General features: G+C 35.2%; 1 protein-coding gene across 1 annotated transcript; it reads left to right on the top strand.

Moving 5' to 3' along the window:
* Positions 1-1,721: 1,721 nt before the first annotated feature.
* LOC134244682 (PAN2-PAN3 deadenylation complex subunit pan3-like) lies at positions 1,722-16,297 on the top strand. Its single transcript, XM_062726940.1, is given in 19 exon segments — positions 1,722-2,032; positions 3,636-3,724; positions 4,482-4,721; positions 4,837-5,077; positions 5,383-5,531; positions 6,267-6,332; positions 6,751-6,855; positions 7,150-7,207; positions 7,599-7,739; positions 7,742-7,756; positions 8,657-8,773; positions 9,025-9,171; positions 9,333-9,489; positions 9,669-9,753; positions 10,758-10,897; positions 11,147-11,276; positions 11,437-11,501; positions 11,820-11,958; positions 14,404-16,297. Coding segments are annotated over 19 exon segments (2,403 nt in total). The 5' UTR covers positions 1,722-1,866; the 3' UTR covers positions 14,557-16,297.
* Positions 16,298-17,111: the final 814 nt, after the last annotated feature.

Here is a 17,111-nt window from a genome sequence, read left to right as displayed (position 1 = left end):
AGAGAACAGGCGCTGGGGAGTTCTGCATCAGGCGATATTCTGGAACAACACTGGCGTCGTGGCCAATCTACTGCAGTTCAAAACGTGTGATAAAAACATAAAGGCAAAAGAAGGAACTTCGGAGATTGGTGATGACGGAAAAATGTCCCCTCAAGAAGTAGCCGAAGCATTTGGACATAATGAACTCAAACCCATCCTTGATATGTATCCATACCAACTGCATGACCAGCTTCCCATCACTTTCCTACCCCTGACAAATGATGCAGAAGATTTTGGGCTCGGACTTCTCCGCCTCACGTTGTCCTCGTACAAAACTGCTTTTCACGCTGAAGTTCAGGAGAGTCATTCATTCAGCGGTCTTCTGAAAAACGTGTTCGCCAAACTCGATTCTTCTGGTGACCACTGGAAATTAATACGTGACAAAGTCCACGAGTCCGTGTATGTGATTTGTGATCAGACTTGTAGAAAAATTAGCAGTTGTAAAACTAAAGAAGAGTTTTATGCAGCCATTATAAATACTTACACTGAAGAAGAGACTTATCTGTACGATCACCTCAACACGGCACTGAGACGCCAGCGTCAGACAGATTACAAACCGACGGCGGATGATTTAGCGCTGGGACCGTACGTTCTCGTTTATCAGCTTCTTCTCTTGTTTTGGAACAAGCTCCACAAAGAACGAAGGGTCACGTACCGTAGAATGCAAGTCTCTGAAGACGACCTCGACAAATATCAAGTTGGGAGGAAGTTTGCCTGGATGTCTTTCGTATCCTCTTCGGTGGAATTGGAGAAAGCCGTCATGTTTCCGACCTGTGGTCCTTCGGGAAACAAAGTGATTGTGTTTACCATTGACAATTCGTCTTCGAGTCACTGGCAACCAAGGAATATTGAGAAGTACGCTCGGTACATGGAGAGGGAGAGAGTTTATCCCGCCGGCGCCAAATTTCTGGTGACGAAACGGACTGACGATTTATATTTGAATGAAACCAAAATTTCTTTAAAGCTTATCTGAAAAGCACATGTAGGCTTACTTTAATATTTTATTGTACTATGATTAATGACAAAGCCGAATGTCAGCAATAATTATCGTATCATGCTGTAATTTTTTTATTTACCAGGGGAAGGTAAATATTAATGCAATTAAAATTTATCATCAAGTTGTAGATTTTAGCACTTACCTAAATCCCTTAGTAAATTCAAAATTTACACAAAATAATAATGAGTTTGGTAAAATGTTTTCAGTTGTAGTTGTTGTTAGACTGGATATAATTGGAAATAAATCTTAGAGATGCAAAATAATCGTTTTCAATAAATCTTGCTTCAAAATACCCAAGGTTTTAGTCAGAGAGGCCAGAGTACATATGTAAAGTCATAATTTCTTTAATGATTTGCATATTATTGAGAAGCCCAAATATTTTTGTACAAAGTTACTATTTGAATAAACAATTCAACTTATCATACTTAATATATGTATGTATAATTTATATCAGACAGCGTTTAGATTATATATGAAAATACAAATTCTGTTGTGGTTCATAAAATAAGAAAATAATAATGACCACCTCATAGAGAAATAATTCAAGGGATATTTTTTATCTCGTTAAAATTCTTGTTTTTTGGCCTTGTGCTGATGGAAACCGTATTTTTCTTCAAAATTAGGTAAGTCAGAGAAAAATTGTCTTTTTCTGTGATTAGCTTACACCAAAGCGCCTTACTGACAATGATCGCCCCAGAGTTCCACTGTGAACATGCGCACTGCAATAAAATTAAAGAACCCGAAACATTTGGTGAAAATTGTTCATTTGTTTAATACAGAAGATCAAGCCATGATAGCCGCGATCAGCAAATAGTTGGTTTAAAATTGAAATGACAACTTCAAATCCATCAGGGAGAAAGCCGGCGCTTTGCCGTTTCTTTGTAAATAATGGGAACTGTGTTTATGGCGATGAATGCCAATTTCTCCACCAGAACCCAGGCGTAGGGTTTCAAAAACCTTTTTCAAATGGACCGATGCATTCTTCAGAAAACCAGGGTGTGCATTTTCACTTAATTTCTTTCTGATTCTTTATATTTCTTTTTTTTATACATCAAGAGTATCGAGGTTGGTAAATAACCATTGTAGATCTGCTTGTAAACAAATATTTCAAAACTAGGTCAAACAATGAATAACCTATGTTTTAGGACTTTGTTTTGAATTGGCAAACATGGCTAATGTTTAAACTAAAATTTGAGTGTTATTGCTTAGTGCACATTTTATACAGGTTGATGCATAAAAGAGTAACTTTATGTAAGTGGCAATAATGAATATTCCTCTTTGTCTGTGAAATAAACACTAGTCAAAAGTTTAGTTCATAATGACTAAAACATTGATTTCTTATTTTTCTAAAACGAAATTATTTAGTGTTTTGGTCAAAAGACCGAATAAAATGTGTAAATTAAAAGGAGTATATTTACTTTTAGTAGTAAATTTACTCAATATTTCCAAGAATAAATAGTTCATGCATGTACGTAAAATATCCAGTTCAGTTACGTTTTCTTTAGCTTTTACATGTGGACATTTGTGATTAAATTGAGTACTATGCATGCTAATATTAAGCTCGCTTGCTAAATTTATTTAGAAAAAGGTGGTAGTTTGTGAAAAGATTGTAAAGATGCCAGTTGTGCATCTGCACACATTTCGGGGCATATAACTGAAATATATTAAGTTTGGGAGGTACAAGGAAAGAGACCAGAAGTGAAAAAAGCAGGTATATTCTAGGAGCATATTTTGGAGGTAAAACAACTCAGATTACTGAACAAAGAAAATTTTTTTTTTAACTGCATTGAAGAACTATGTAAGTCTTTGTTTATCAAGATATGGGTATGAATGGTATGTTTTTATTTATTCCTTTATTATGACATAAAACAAAGGCTATGGAAAATGATTATGTATATAAATTACAGAGTTTGATTAAAGGGGCATTGAATAACTCTCCTACTCTATATACTTGTAATTTGTTGATTTCATCATTGAGAGAATTTTTTTTAAATGTTGAATCTTTGCACATGTAGAAGGTGGCACAGAGTCTCCCAGTAGTATACATTTTTGGTTTTTAAAAAAAGAGTATGTACACCATCGTCGAATACCCATGGGAGCATGATGTTGTGTTTACTGAAAGACAAGATCACCCTTGGGTACCCGACGATGTATGTACACTGACTATTAGTCATCATTTCTAATGATATATAAAAAAAAAATGAAAAATTAAATCGCAGAAAAAAAAATAAGAAAGCATATACTTTACATATTTTATATATATTAACAAGATTAAGTAACTTACTTAAAAGTTTATGATCCAGTCAATGAATTAGCTTATCACAGTCAGGTGATCTGATATGAACTTTAACCTTGACAATCAAAAGTAGGTCACCTTAGATAGCACATCTGTATACAAACAAAATAAGAATGGCTTTTGATTTAATGTTGTATATAAAGAGGATTAAATTAAATGGAGAAGTAGCAGGTTTGTGTCAGGGTACAGGAATAAAATTAACTCTCCAGGGCCATTCTTAGATTTATTTGAGGGAGAATTCTTGCCATGTTTTATATCATTGTGTACATTGGCAGCATATTTAAAATGTTATGAATTTTTTAGGTATGCCAGATTCTCTAGGGAACAATGGGGATCAGTATTTTAATGCAACGTTTGGAGGAGAAACTGTTCCTGAATTTAACCCTTTCTCTGTAAGTGCTGCTAAAAATATTTACATTTTATTTTAAACATGATAAATTAAATGGGGAGAGACTTTATGTATTTCAAGTTGTCCTTTTTTTATGCAAAATGTTAATTATGTAATATTTTGAACTAAATATGCAGTAAATGTCTCCACAAAAATGTGAGGCAAAAGCTATTGTATTAACATGATTAACCAGTTTGTTAATTGACATTTCTGCAAAATGAGGTGTAAGATACATCATGTATGTTTGTACAATTTTTCCAGAGATAAAATAAATAAATAGTAAGATAAATCATGTATTTTAAATTAAAGCTAAATTATGCAGTCAAACTAGAAAATAGCAACAGCTGTAAACCAATTTCAAAACGTTCACAATGAATATATAATAGCTTGAATATAAAATTAAATCAAAAGCTATTATGTTTATTTTTAACGTTATGGTTGTTGCGGATTAACCAGTTTGTTAATTGACATTACTGTAATACAACAATCTGTGTAAAATAATTACAAAATAAACACGAATATAACAAGACTATAAAGATGTTTCTTAAGATAATGCATCATTTCCTCCATTTGTTTATGTTTGTACAATTTTTGGTTGTAGTTAAGATGCAATCACTATACAACAGAGATGGCAATTAATTAAAATAATTTATGAAACCCTAGTAAGATAAATCATGTATTTTAAGTTAAAGCTATTTGATTAATTGACATTTTTGCATAATAAGTTGTAAGATACATCATGTATATGTACAATTTTTCAGAGACCACCCATGGGACGCCCTGGGCGGAGCATGCTGGGACCCTCCGGCCCGGGGCCAAACTTTGGACCTGGTAACCATGGTAACCCCCGTATGGACCTGGCCTCGGGGGAGGGGAGACTAGACTGTCCTCCGGGCGGACAGATGAGGGTAGATAACTTCCGGTCAGACAGCGCTAGGATGGATCATGGGTTAGCGTCAGATTTCGCAGCGTTAAACCTTCAGATCCCGAGCAGTACTAAGGTACATTGTGGTGTCTGATTTGTGTGTATTGTATTTATTTTTCTTATGCATCAGTTTTCATCTTCCTTATTTTTATGCTTATTTCTGTTAACCATGCTTTGACTTGTTTTTACAGGGACCAAACCCAATTGCCAATGAGTTTATCCCAAAGTCTTCATCTCTAAGTCATAGTGCTAGCTCCCCTAACTTCTCAACCATCAACGGGAATGGATACGTCCCACCCCACACGAATGGGCCACCACCTCCACCACCCATGATGATGGCTGGGGGTCAGGAAAATCACAACATGGCAGCTGGGGTACCACCCAACAGTATGATGATGTCAAACACCCCACCCCCTCATTTAGTGCCTACAAGTAAGTGTCTGAAGTCAAATCACTAATACCTGAGAGACACTTCCTTCACGTTGGAAGTGTTAAAACTAATACATTCTTTGAACAAGTATTGAAGTTAGAAAAACTTTTTCTATCTATGGTACCAGTATATGAGAGAGATGTAGTTACCACTGAAGATATTATGTAATAATATAGATTTGATAGTTACCCCTGTGTTGGTCTTTTACTGTGTTAATATTGACATTAACTATTGACTTGGAGTGCTCTAAGTATTAGATATATACATTGTGTATATATATTAATGACTCGTGTTGTTCATGTTTCAGGTGGGGTGAGTCTGTCCACCAACAGTCCTAGCCATAGCCCTCACCTGTCTCCCTCCAACTCCCCGCTAATGATGCGACGGACCGCCTCCCCCATAGCACCCCTCAAGCAAACCAACACCCCCAAAAAATCAAACAGTGCCACCATACAGGTAAATACACAAAGATTAGGGGGGAGGGGGGATGTTACCCAAAACATTTAAGAAATGATAAAACAGTACCATCGTGCAGGCAATAATACAGATGTTGGAAATATGTGTGTTAGGTTGTGGGGTAACTAGTAACTACACAAAGAGATGGGAAGGGGGGTTAGTCTACACACCAAAACAATTGTACAGTTCTACCTTACACACAAATACACATAGATAGGGGGGAGTGAATGTTAAATGAATGGTTTGTCAAAATAAAAGAATTTCAAATTCTGTGGAATCACAATTTTTCTTGGGGGTTTAATTTTTGTTGTTTCCTTGGCATGAAGAGATCCACAAATTCATATTCTCAAAATTTCATATCTTTGAATAAATAGAAACTTGGCAAAATAAAGATCAACTTGACACTTCTCCATGCACAAAATGAAATCCCTACATACATGTACTAATATTTTTTCCTCAAACCACAAAAAGTTGACCCCATGAAAATGCGTGATTTTACAAAATATACCATTAAAGTATATACTGTTTAGTAATAGCTTTATACTAACTTCTCAGAGGAGAAAACTTTTTCTATAGCAGGGATGTGTATCTCGGCATACAAATTAATTTTACTTAATTCTTTCAAGAAGGATCTATGCATATACCATGTATACATTTAAATGTTAATATCCTTGAGTTTATAAAGAAAACTTCTTATTTCTCCTGATTAACTGTATTTTTGCCTTGTTTCTACAGGAGAATGTAGGTGGCACGACCTATTTTTATTCCCCCGAGGACTTTAACCCTCAGCAGGAGGCCAATGTAAGTATTACCCTGAGATTGGCCCCCACAGAGGCGCCACAGAATCGTAGGCCTCAGGCAAAGATATTGTTATGGAGGCCTGTTGATTTTTCTTTAATTTGTCTTTAATTCAAATATTTTAAGCTGTAAACAATAAAAAAAAAATGCATTATGTTCATCTTTTTGACATATATGTGAATGAAAATATGGTTGTCTTTAATATTGTGGAAGTTCTTGCAACAATTTTTGCTTTAATGTTAAATATATTTACAGATCATGGTTTATCTGTCATGTTGGATTATTTCCTCTGAGAATTACTTATAATTTTATGAATTTTACTTTCTATTGATCTCTTGTATATTTGATGTTATTCCTGACAAAAAAGGCAGAGAAATGACAACAAAATAAGATGGAATATGTTTTATGTTTTTATTTTTAGCAACTGCCGAATTTCTCCATGTTTCCGAGTCTCCCACCACACATAGCCCACTTAACTGTCAAAAAGAACATGCCGCAATTCCACATGCCGGACGAACTCAAAATGGTACATAATACATTATTTTGTATCAGTATTTATATGTGATTCTATACACATGTGTACAAGTGATATATAATTATAATATTTCATGTATGCACAATTTGTAAATTTTCCATTTCAATCTTTAGCAGTAACTTAAACTTGGGAAATCAAAAGTACATTGATTTGAACATAAAAATTTGTTATTTCTCATCATATTTCTGCATACATTTTGTATGATTCTGTTTATGCTAGAGTTATGTCCCATTGAACATAAATGTTTACAGATGTATTTAATCTAATGTAAATGTGTTTTAACAGGATATCCTGAATAGACATGCTTTAACGATGGCGCAACTGGACACAACCAAAGTTACAGGTAATGGGCCAATATAAAAAAAATATTTATGGAGTGTTTGCTCTCGAACCTCTAACTCTCTGACGCCAGTACCAAGATCTTCAAGAATCACAATTTAAAAATTTGATCATTCTGTGTAATGGAAAAGATTAATGAATGCGAAGCATGATTGTAAAAAGATGCTAATAAAAATTTTTAAAATGAGCACACCGTAATTGATATTGTGTACCATGTATCAAACTTATCCCCCAAAATCTCACTGAATTGATACCACAGTGAACTCTTAGTATGTATGAATTGAATATTAAGTCCTTGATATTTGTTGAATTTGAAAGCTTTTAAGAATAATGATTTTCTTTCTCAATTAATTCCTAATTGTATAGGGATTAATGAAATGCTTTTATGATTTCAGATATTCCTTCAGAAGTGGACAACTACTATAACCTTTTCCCCTTAGAACCCCCACTTGCCAACCCAATGCAGAAATCCAACACTTTTGGCTACCCCACCACGTGTTATAAAGCAGTCAATCTCAAAGACGGACTCACTTACTGCTAAGTCGAGTTCATGGTAAGTTTCACAGCTATATGAATGTGATATGTGTGTTAAATTGCACATTAATTTATGCTTGCAAAATTATTTTGATGTTAGAAATTCTTTTTTATGAAAGATAGATATTGTTAGGAAGGATATTGCATTTAGAATAAAGTCTGTGTTTATTACCTAATATATTTCATGTTGTATATGTGTGTGAAATTGCACATTAATTTGGGGAAATTCAAAATTATTTTGTGTTAAAAGGATTTTGTTTTTTTAAAAAAGTTGGTAGAACACTCTGACAGCTAAGTGAAGTTGATGATTTAATGTACTTGTTCTATTTGTACATGTATCTCTGATATGACACACACACAAAAAAAATTACACATTCTTAAAGTTAGTTGGACAAATTCCTAGTTATTTAGAGTTCTGGCTCTCTAAATATGACTTTTGATACAGATGAAATTATACAAATGAGAAACACTAATTCTACTAAGTCTTGTCTGCATGCATGTAGAACCATTTCAAGCTTAGTTTGGACTTTCAGTAAGGCGTGGCATTCTTGGCGCTACATGTTTACCGCCTGTCAAACGGCGAATAGATTCTCATTGGTTAAGAAATTAATAACATCAGGAACTTTAAATTGTTGTTTTCAACAATGAGGTGACTTAAGCTCCACCTCTTTGCAAGAGGAAACAATGGAATTGGTTATTCGATACATTAATTGGCATTTGCCCGATATAGATGTATAATTCAACAGTGAAGGAAAGCTGTGTAACTTTTAGAAGCTAATTACGTAACGTCGAGAATGCCACGCCTTAATGAAAGTCCAAACTAAGCAGGAAATGGTCCTAAATGATATTTAGACACATAATTTTGAATTTGATAGTATACCAATAATTTATATAAATGAAAATTCCTTTTCTTTCACAGGTTTCCGGTTGTCAAACACAAAATGCATGAGCATAATTGACATGTGGAAAAAGATGTACCACCCTAACATTGTACAGCTGCGGGAAGTGTTCACGACAAAAGCTTTTGGGGATAATTGTAAGTCTGCTATAGACACTCTGTCATAACTCTCTAAATATTAAACAACTTAAGAAAAATAATCTAATGTACTGTTTTCTTATGCATACAGAAATGTACTAACTATGGGATATTGCAAGTTAAACTAGAAAATATATTGATACTCAGATTTAAGTTTCTCTTTGATTACTTCCTGTGTTCTTTTGATAATTTCAGCCATTGTGTTTGTGTATGACTTTTTCAGCCATTGTGTTTGTGTATGACTTTTTCAGCCATTGTGTTTGTGTACGACTTTTTCCCGGGAGCAGAGACGCTGACATTGAAGCACTTTAGTGGTCCGGGTGGAATGAATGGTTACAACAGTGCATTTAACATGGAGGGCGGGGGGTCATCTAGGTCCTACAACTCCAGTAACAAAGGTAGACAACTCACATGTTCTATTGTTAATTATTGGACCTGAAATAGTAGGAAATTGTTCTGCTTGTCATTTAGATGATATGATGTTGAATACTTGGTTAAAGATAAATGTGAACGTCTACATTATCATTGATTGTTTAAGTTTACAATCGTATTTCTCCAGGACTAAATGGACCGAGGCAGCACGCAGGGTTACTCCCGGAGAGCATGATCTGGGCATACGTCGTCCAGCTGAGCTCGGCCCTGAGGGCTATACACGCCGCTGGCCTGGCATTCAGGACTATGGACCCCAGCAAGATTCTCATCTACAGCAAATCAAGGTACTGACCAAGGGAAGATAATATGTCAATCACTAAATCTTGTTCTTTTGTGAGGAACTTAGCTTAAGTAATTTCCCCCCCCCAAAAAAATTAAGGTATTTTATACATGCGTATGTATTATTTTTGTGCTTTTAAAAATAATGCTTATTTAATTTAAAGTGTTTAATGATGTATTCCAGGATACGATTAAATTGTGTTGGCATTTTGGACGTGTTGACATTTGACAGTCAGGGAAACCCTCTGGTGGCCATACAGCACTATCAGGTATGGAAAGAATTCAGTTGATACATTATACTGATAAATCAACTATTTTGTTGGGGTTTAATTTTAATTGTTTTCTTGCCATAGAAACGGTTGGAAATGCGGGGGAGACATTAACGCGTTTATTATCATAATTCTTAATTCATGAAATAAGTCCGCCCTATGTGGTATGTAAAACCATGATTACATTTGTGTGAGAGTTTTAATTTTACTGTATTTATATTTGATTTATGCTTCTTTAACTACACACACGTAGTAGTATTTATTGACAAAGGCTTGGGAAAAATGCATTTAGTTACTGGTTTTCCAGTGGCATAAGAAATTTAAGAAAAACAGAACTTCCATGGACGTTGAGAAAATTTGTGTGGTCGCTTTTTAAGGTTCTGTTGAAGTATGTATCCTCAAATTTTTCGTTGTCGGCTGCCGTACTGTTCTTGACATTGCTAATGAAATTGGAACATCATATGGAAAGATGGATAGTATTTTGAAATATGAGTGAAAAATGGAAAAATGTTTTGTAGATTTTTATAATTGTTTGGGCGAGATGCTTCTGTGTTTATCTAACTTGACATAATTTTCAAAAGCTGCTGGTAATTGGATAGTGAAATTTTCCAGTATTTTTTTAAACTATATTAAATACTTTAATTATCAAATTACTAAAATTTTAGGATCAACCCTCGAGAATAAAATGGATAATTTTCTTGGGATTTGATTTTAATTGTTTTCTTTATTTAAAGAGTCCCACTAATTTATGTCCACCAGAACAAGATGAAATGTAAAATTTCATATGCAAAACTTCTCATTAGTTTTCTAATCTAAGAAAAATCCCACTATTCGCACAATTTTATGTTTACTTCTGTGTTTATCACATAGTAATGCTGTAGTGATATTTTTTTAACTGTTGAGTATTGATACTTTAATTATACATGTATCTGGATACTTGAGATAGTTTTAATGATGTATATACACTACCTGTATTTTTAGCTGTATATATACCTGTATTACAGCAAGAAGACCTGATGTATCTGGGTAAAGTTGTCCTGGCTTTGGCATGTAACACAGTCATGGCCATCAAGAGAGACAACTTCCAGAACTCCATGGAGCTAATCGCCAGGAATTACTCAGCCGATCTGAAAAACTTCTTCTTGTAAGTTTACAGTCATCAGAGTGCAAAAAAAATACATCCCCCCAAAAGGTTTTCTGAGGAACTTTTGTTGTAGTTTTTGTGATACCAACAATTTTTGCAGTGATAAAATTATATTTTAGATCTTGTTGAACATCTGTTCAATAATCTTCAAATTAAGATGGTCCTTGTAATCAGTTGATTTGTATATTACAACTATGATATAATGTTTAAGTAGACTTTGTTTTGTATCTTCTGATTGGTCCATTGTAGGTACCTCTTAACCAATCAGAGTCGACCTCGCAGTATTAATGACATCATGCCTATGATTGGGGCTCGATTCTACACTCAGCTGGACTCGGCTCAGTTAAGGAGTGATGTCATCGAGAATGAACTCACCAAGGTAAATCGGCAGAAAAGAATTCTTTCTGATTCCAATTTATATAATCTTTGAGATAAAGTTTAGAATTTCTTAACTTTTAAATGTTTTAGTGAAGCTTTTGTTAAAATAGCTAAACATTACCTTTGAATACATGTATTTGACAATTTGTAATGTAATACAGGAGGTTGAAAATGGACGTTTGTTCCGTCTTCTGGCCAAGTTAGGAACCATTAACGAAAGACCAGAGTAAGTAACCTTTTGGAATTAATCTGACTGAAATAAAATGATATGAAAACTTTGTGCCTATGTATGAGTGCATATAAAGAATTTTTTTATAACATCACAATTTTTTTTTCTTGAAAAATTTTAATTGCAAATTTCTGGTGCATGATTTTTCAAAAGAATTGTGTGCCATGTTTGTTGTAAATGGATTATATGGATGATATTTGCTATACAAACTTTACAAGAAATCAGTTACATGGTTGGGGGGGGGTGATTTTTAACAGCAAATACTTTATGTCAATGTTAAAGTTATAATACTTAACGATGAGCGAACACTTTCAGATATAACCTGGACATGCAGTGGTCTGAGACTGGCGACAGGTACATGCTGAAGCTGTTCAGGGATTACCTATTCCACCAGGTGGACGAGACAGGTGCTCCCTGGATAGACATGGCCCACATTGTCCAGTGTCTGAATAAGGTAAGAACACAGGTGTTACAGTGATAGACATGGCCCACATTGTCCAGTGTCTGAATAAGGTAAGAACACAGGTGTTATAGTGATAGACATGGCCCACATTGTCCAGTGTCTGAATAAGGTAAGAACACAGGTGTTACAGTGATAGACATGGCCCACATTGTCCAGTGTCTGAATAAGGTAAGAACACAGGTGTTACAGTGATAGACATGGCCCACATTGTCCAGTGTCTGAATAAGGTAAGAACACAGGTGTTACAGTGATAGACATGGCCCACATTGTCCAGTGTCTGAATAAGGTAAGAACACAGGTGTTACAGTGATAGACATGGCCCACATTGTCCAGTGTCTGAATAAGGTAAGAACACAGGTGTTACAGTGATAGACATGGCCCACATTGTCCAGTGTCTGAATAAGGTAAGAACACAGGTGTTACAGTGATAGACATGGCCCACATTGTCCAGTGTCTGAATAAGGTAAGAACACAGGTGTTACAATGATAGACATGGCCCACATTGTCCAGTGTCTGAATAAGGTAAGAACACAGGTGTTACAGTGATAGACATGGCCCACATTGTCCAGTGTCTGAATAAGGTAAGAACACAGGTGTTACAGTGATAGACATGGCCCACATTGTCCAGTGTCTGAATAAGGTAAGAACACAGGTGTTACAATGATAGACATGGCCCACATTGTCCAGTGTCTGAATAAGGTAAGAACACAGGTGTTACAATGATAGACATGGCCCACATTGTCCAGTGTCTGAATAAGGTAAGAACACAGGTATTACAGTGATAGACATGGCCCACATTGTCCAGTGTCTGAATAAGGTAAGAACACAGGTGTTACAGTGATAGACATGGCCCACATTGTCCAGTGTCTGAATAAGGTAAGAACACAGGTGTTACAGTGATAGACATGGCCCACATTGTCCAGTGTCTGAATAAGGTAAGAACACAGGTGTTACAGTGATAGACATGGCCCACATTGTCCAGTGTCTGAATAAGGTAAGAACACAGGTATTACAATGATAGACATGGCCCACATTGTCCAGTGTCTGAATAAGGTAAGAACACAGGTATTACAGTGATAGACATGGCCCACATTGTCCAGTGTCTGAATAAGGTAAGAACACAGGTGTTACAGTGATAGACATGGCCCACATTGTCCAGTGTCTGAATAAGGTAAGAACACAGGTGTTACAGTGATAGACATGGCCCACATTGTGCAGTGTCTGAATAAGGTAAGAACACAGGTATTACAGTGATAGACATGGCCCACATTGTCCAGTGTCTGAATAAGGTAAGAACACAGGTGTTACAGTGATAGACATGGCCCACATTGTCCAGTGTCTGAATAAGGTAAGAACACAGGTGTTACAGTGATAGACATGGCCCACATTGTCCAGTGTCTGAATAAGGTAAGAACACAGGTGTTACAATGATAGACATGGCCCACATTGTCCAGTGTCTGAATAAGGTAAGAACACAGGTGTTACAATGATAGACATGGCCCACATTGTCCAGTGTCTGAATAAGGTAAGAACACAGGTGTTACAGTGATAGACATGGCCCACATTGTCCAGTGTCTGAATAAGGTAAGAACACAGGTGTTACAGTGACAGACATGGCCCACATTGTCCAGTGTCTGAATAAGGTAAGAACACAGGTGTTACAGTGATAGACATGGCCCACATTGTCCAGTGTCTGAATAAGGTAAGAACCCAGGTGTTACAGTGATAGACATGGCCCACATTGTCCAGTGTCTGAATAAGGTAAGTACACAGGTGTTACAGTGATAGACATGGCCCACATTGTCCAGTGTCTGAATAAGGTAAGTACCCAGGTGTTACAGTGATAGACATGGCCCACATTGTCCAGTGTCTGAATAAGGTAAGAACACAGGTGTTACAGTGATAGACATGGCCCACATTGTCCAGTGTCTGAATAAGGTAAGAACACAGGTGTTACAGTGATAGACATGGCCCACATTGTCCAGTGTCTGAATAAGGTAAGAACACAGGTGTTACAATGATAGACATGGCCCACATTGTCCAGTGTCTGAATAAGGTAAGAACATAGGTGTTACAATGATAGACATGGCCCACATTGTAAAATGTCTAAATAAGGTAAGGACACAGGTGTTTCAGTGACAGACATGTCAGACCCATTTATGGGCCTGTTTCAAAATTACCTTGGCATACAGTGGGTCACAAAGTCTTGTTTCTCCCAAGAAAAACATCCCTTATTGTCCAATGTCTCGTTAATATAGAGAATGTGCTACATTCGTTTGTTTTGTAAATATATTTCATTCATTTCTGCTAGAAGTTAGATTAATTTTAGGATTCACTCATGCTCATGATACAAAATTTAAATATCTCAGAATGAATATCTTTAAAATTTTAAGAGATGGTTATCCCATAAGATGAAAATTTTTCTTGTCATTTCAGCTGGACTCGGCCTCTCCAGAGAGGATCTGTTTGACGTCTCGAGATGAACAGAGTGTATTAGTGGTGACTTACGCTGAACTCAAGCTAAACTTTGAGCGTGCATTCAGTGAACTACTCACAACAACAACCCAGACCCACGCCACATTCACGTAGCCGCGGGGAAATCTAGATCTGTATCAAAATTGTTTTCTTTCTCATGACCCTGAAGATCTTACAAAACTTTTTCCTCTTTTGCAAAAAAAAAGTGCTGGTCAGTATTTGAACCAAAGGACACCTGACTTGATATTCACCTGATCAAAATTTTTATATTTGTGTATAAAGTTGCAATATTGACTGCTCAGATCTCGCTTACAATGGCCGAATGTTGTGTTTGGAGGCTGATTTATGGAGTATTGTGCTCTCGCATTCAAGTGCTTGTCAGAACCTAGGCAGCAATCTCTACTGGAGTATTCCACCAGGAATCACTGGGTGAACCGAATGGATTCAGAGCAAATGTTAATTTATTTTTTAATTGCTTAAACAAAATGAATAGCATGTCAATGATGGCCCCTTAGGAGGCTGGACATTTTGGAGAGAAATTTATTATTTTGTGTATTTATTTGTATTTAATGCATTTTTATTGTTGATAGATATTACTGTTGATTTAAATGTGATGAGTTTTGGGCATTGTGGAAAACACACATATAAACATGATAAATGGCAGCAGTATAGCCTGGGAAGGGAAGATTTTCTGGAGAAAAACTGTATCTTGGTTTGTTTTTCAAAAGAGCTCCACATGTAGATGTGTGGGAGATGGCTAGCAGTTTGAATGATTAACTGATCCTATTGACTTGTACATTGGGCTCTGACTGACAGTCTGTTTTCTCTTTATTATTTCCAAAGGGACAGAACTCTTATTGACTGTGTTGGCCTTATTAGGTTGACATTATTGGTGTGTGATGGATTATCTGCTCATATTAATGACAGCTTTATCTACATATCCTGCCCATGTTAACATGAACTGATTCAAATTCTTACATTTTTTGCATTTGTGCAATACATATTTGTATTTAATGCAAATTTTGGCATGTCGCATTGTATGTCCTAGGGCTCATTGTGTTCAAATGTGTGAAATGTTGAAATTTCAGGCAATGAAATGGAAAATTTTTATTTAAATCATGAATTTTAAAATTGACTTCAATAATAAGATTGAAATGGTTAAAACAGAAGTGTGAGAAAAATTGAAATTTGATTTTTGTAGGGTCATTACGTTTCTTATTAAGCCCTAATATAATGTTGTGATAACATTTTTAATGGTATTATTATATTTTAAATTGTGCTACTTAGGTTCCTTTGAATGCCTTGGTTTACACGTAGGCTTTATTTAAGCCTAGAAGAATTACATAGCTTACGCAGTTAAAACATTTATGTGATGTTAAGATAAACCATTGATTGTAAACAGAAGCATTCTGAGTCTCTCACATGTTTATTAATCACTTAAATCGCTGTTTTACTGTGAAGGGGTGTTATTTATTATGAAAGTGTTTCAATGTTGCCAACCTTATGATCTCTAAAATGAAGATTCTTTTTCATGTCCGCAAAGAGAAAGTGACATTTCTTTTTCATCTTGGTTATGAGAAAATGCCATTGGTCATTAGAAATATGGAGGAAGATTGGGTACAGTTGGTTATGAATAATGTTGGACATGTAAAGATTCTTAGATTTCCCATTAAATGTTAGTCTATCAGCAACATTGAAATACTGATTAATTTTAACAAAACTTGGCAGCATGTTTTTTCTGTTGTTGACCTGGCCTGTACAGAATCTGAAGACAAGTGTACAGGTGAAATATTTTTATGATGACAAAATGTTAAAAAATACCAAATAAAAAATAATAAAATATTGAATAAAATTACTCCAGTGTTTTGTTTTCATTTCAGTAATGAATCTCGGCTTAAACTTGGGGTGGTTATTGAAACAAGTCCTTTTGATTTACAGAGACAGTGTAATAATACTTTTCCAAAACGCTCTTTGTATCTAAAGAACTATATGCGGTATATTGCATATATTTGCCCCCACAAAAGTCAAATTTTGAAAACTTCCTGATATGTGCTGAATTCAATAAATTGTATGAGAAATATGAATTAACAGAAAATATTATAGTGTCAAAGCAGTGTATTCACAATTTTTGTTTTTATGACGTCACAAACTAGTCCAATTTTATATCCTTTTTCAGAAAGAGGACAAAATGGACAAAATTTCAACAATTTTAGCTTTAAAATTTATAGAGCGCAAGTTTGTTCAGAAACAATATTGACATATTTCATTGATATTATCATTCTACACTTTTTATCAAAATATTGATCCTGAACACATATGCGCTCGGTGACTTTTTCTCAAAATATCGACAAAATATGTACATTTTTCTGTATAATTCATAAAAAACTGAAATTTACGTCATGTTTGTGACGTCATTACGTACATATGGCGTCATTACTTATGAAAATATTCAGTGCTGTGAAGTCAGCATATACTCCCCTGTTTAAGAACTTAATTAAATATATCTCCATCAAAGTTTGATTTGGGGGGCAAATATTGGTTATTACCGAATAAAGTTCTTTAACAGAAAGCTGAAATAACTTTTTTCTAGTGTGTTAATTTGAAGAGTGAATACACATATAAATGTTTGCTCTAGAATCAAAATACAGGTGTACATTGTATTAATTTCA

Source organism: Saccostrea cucullata, unplaced genomic scaffold, assembly GCF_032062105.1.
Source record: "Saccostrea cucullata isolate Sc308-1 unplaced genomic scaffold, CSIRO_AGI_Scuc_v1 ctg219, whole genome shotgun sequence".
Taxonomy (NCBI): Eukaryota; Metazoa; Mollusca; class Bivalvia; order Ostreida; family Ostreidae; genus Saccostrea; species Saccostrea cuccullata.
Note: the sequence above shows the minus strand (reverse complement) of the source record. Positions and strands in the feature narration are given on the sequence as shown.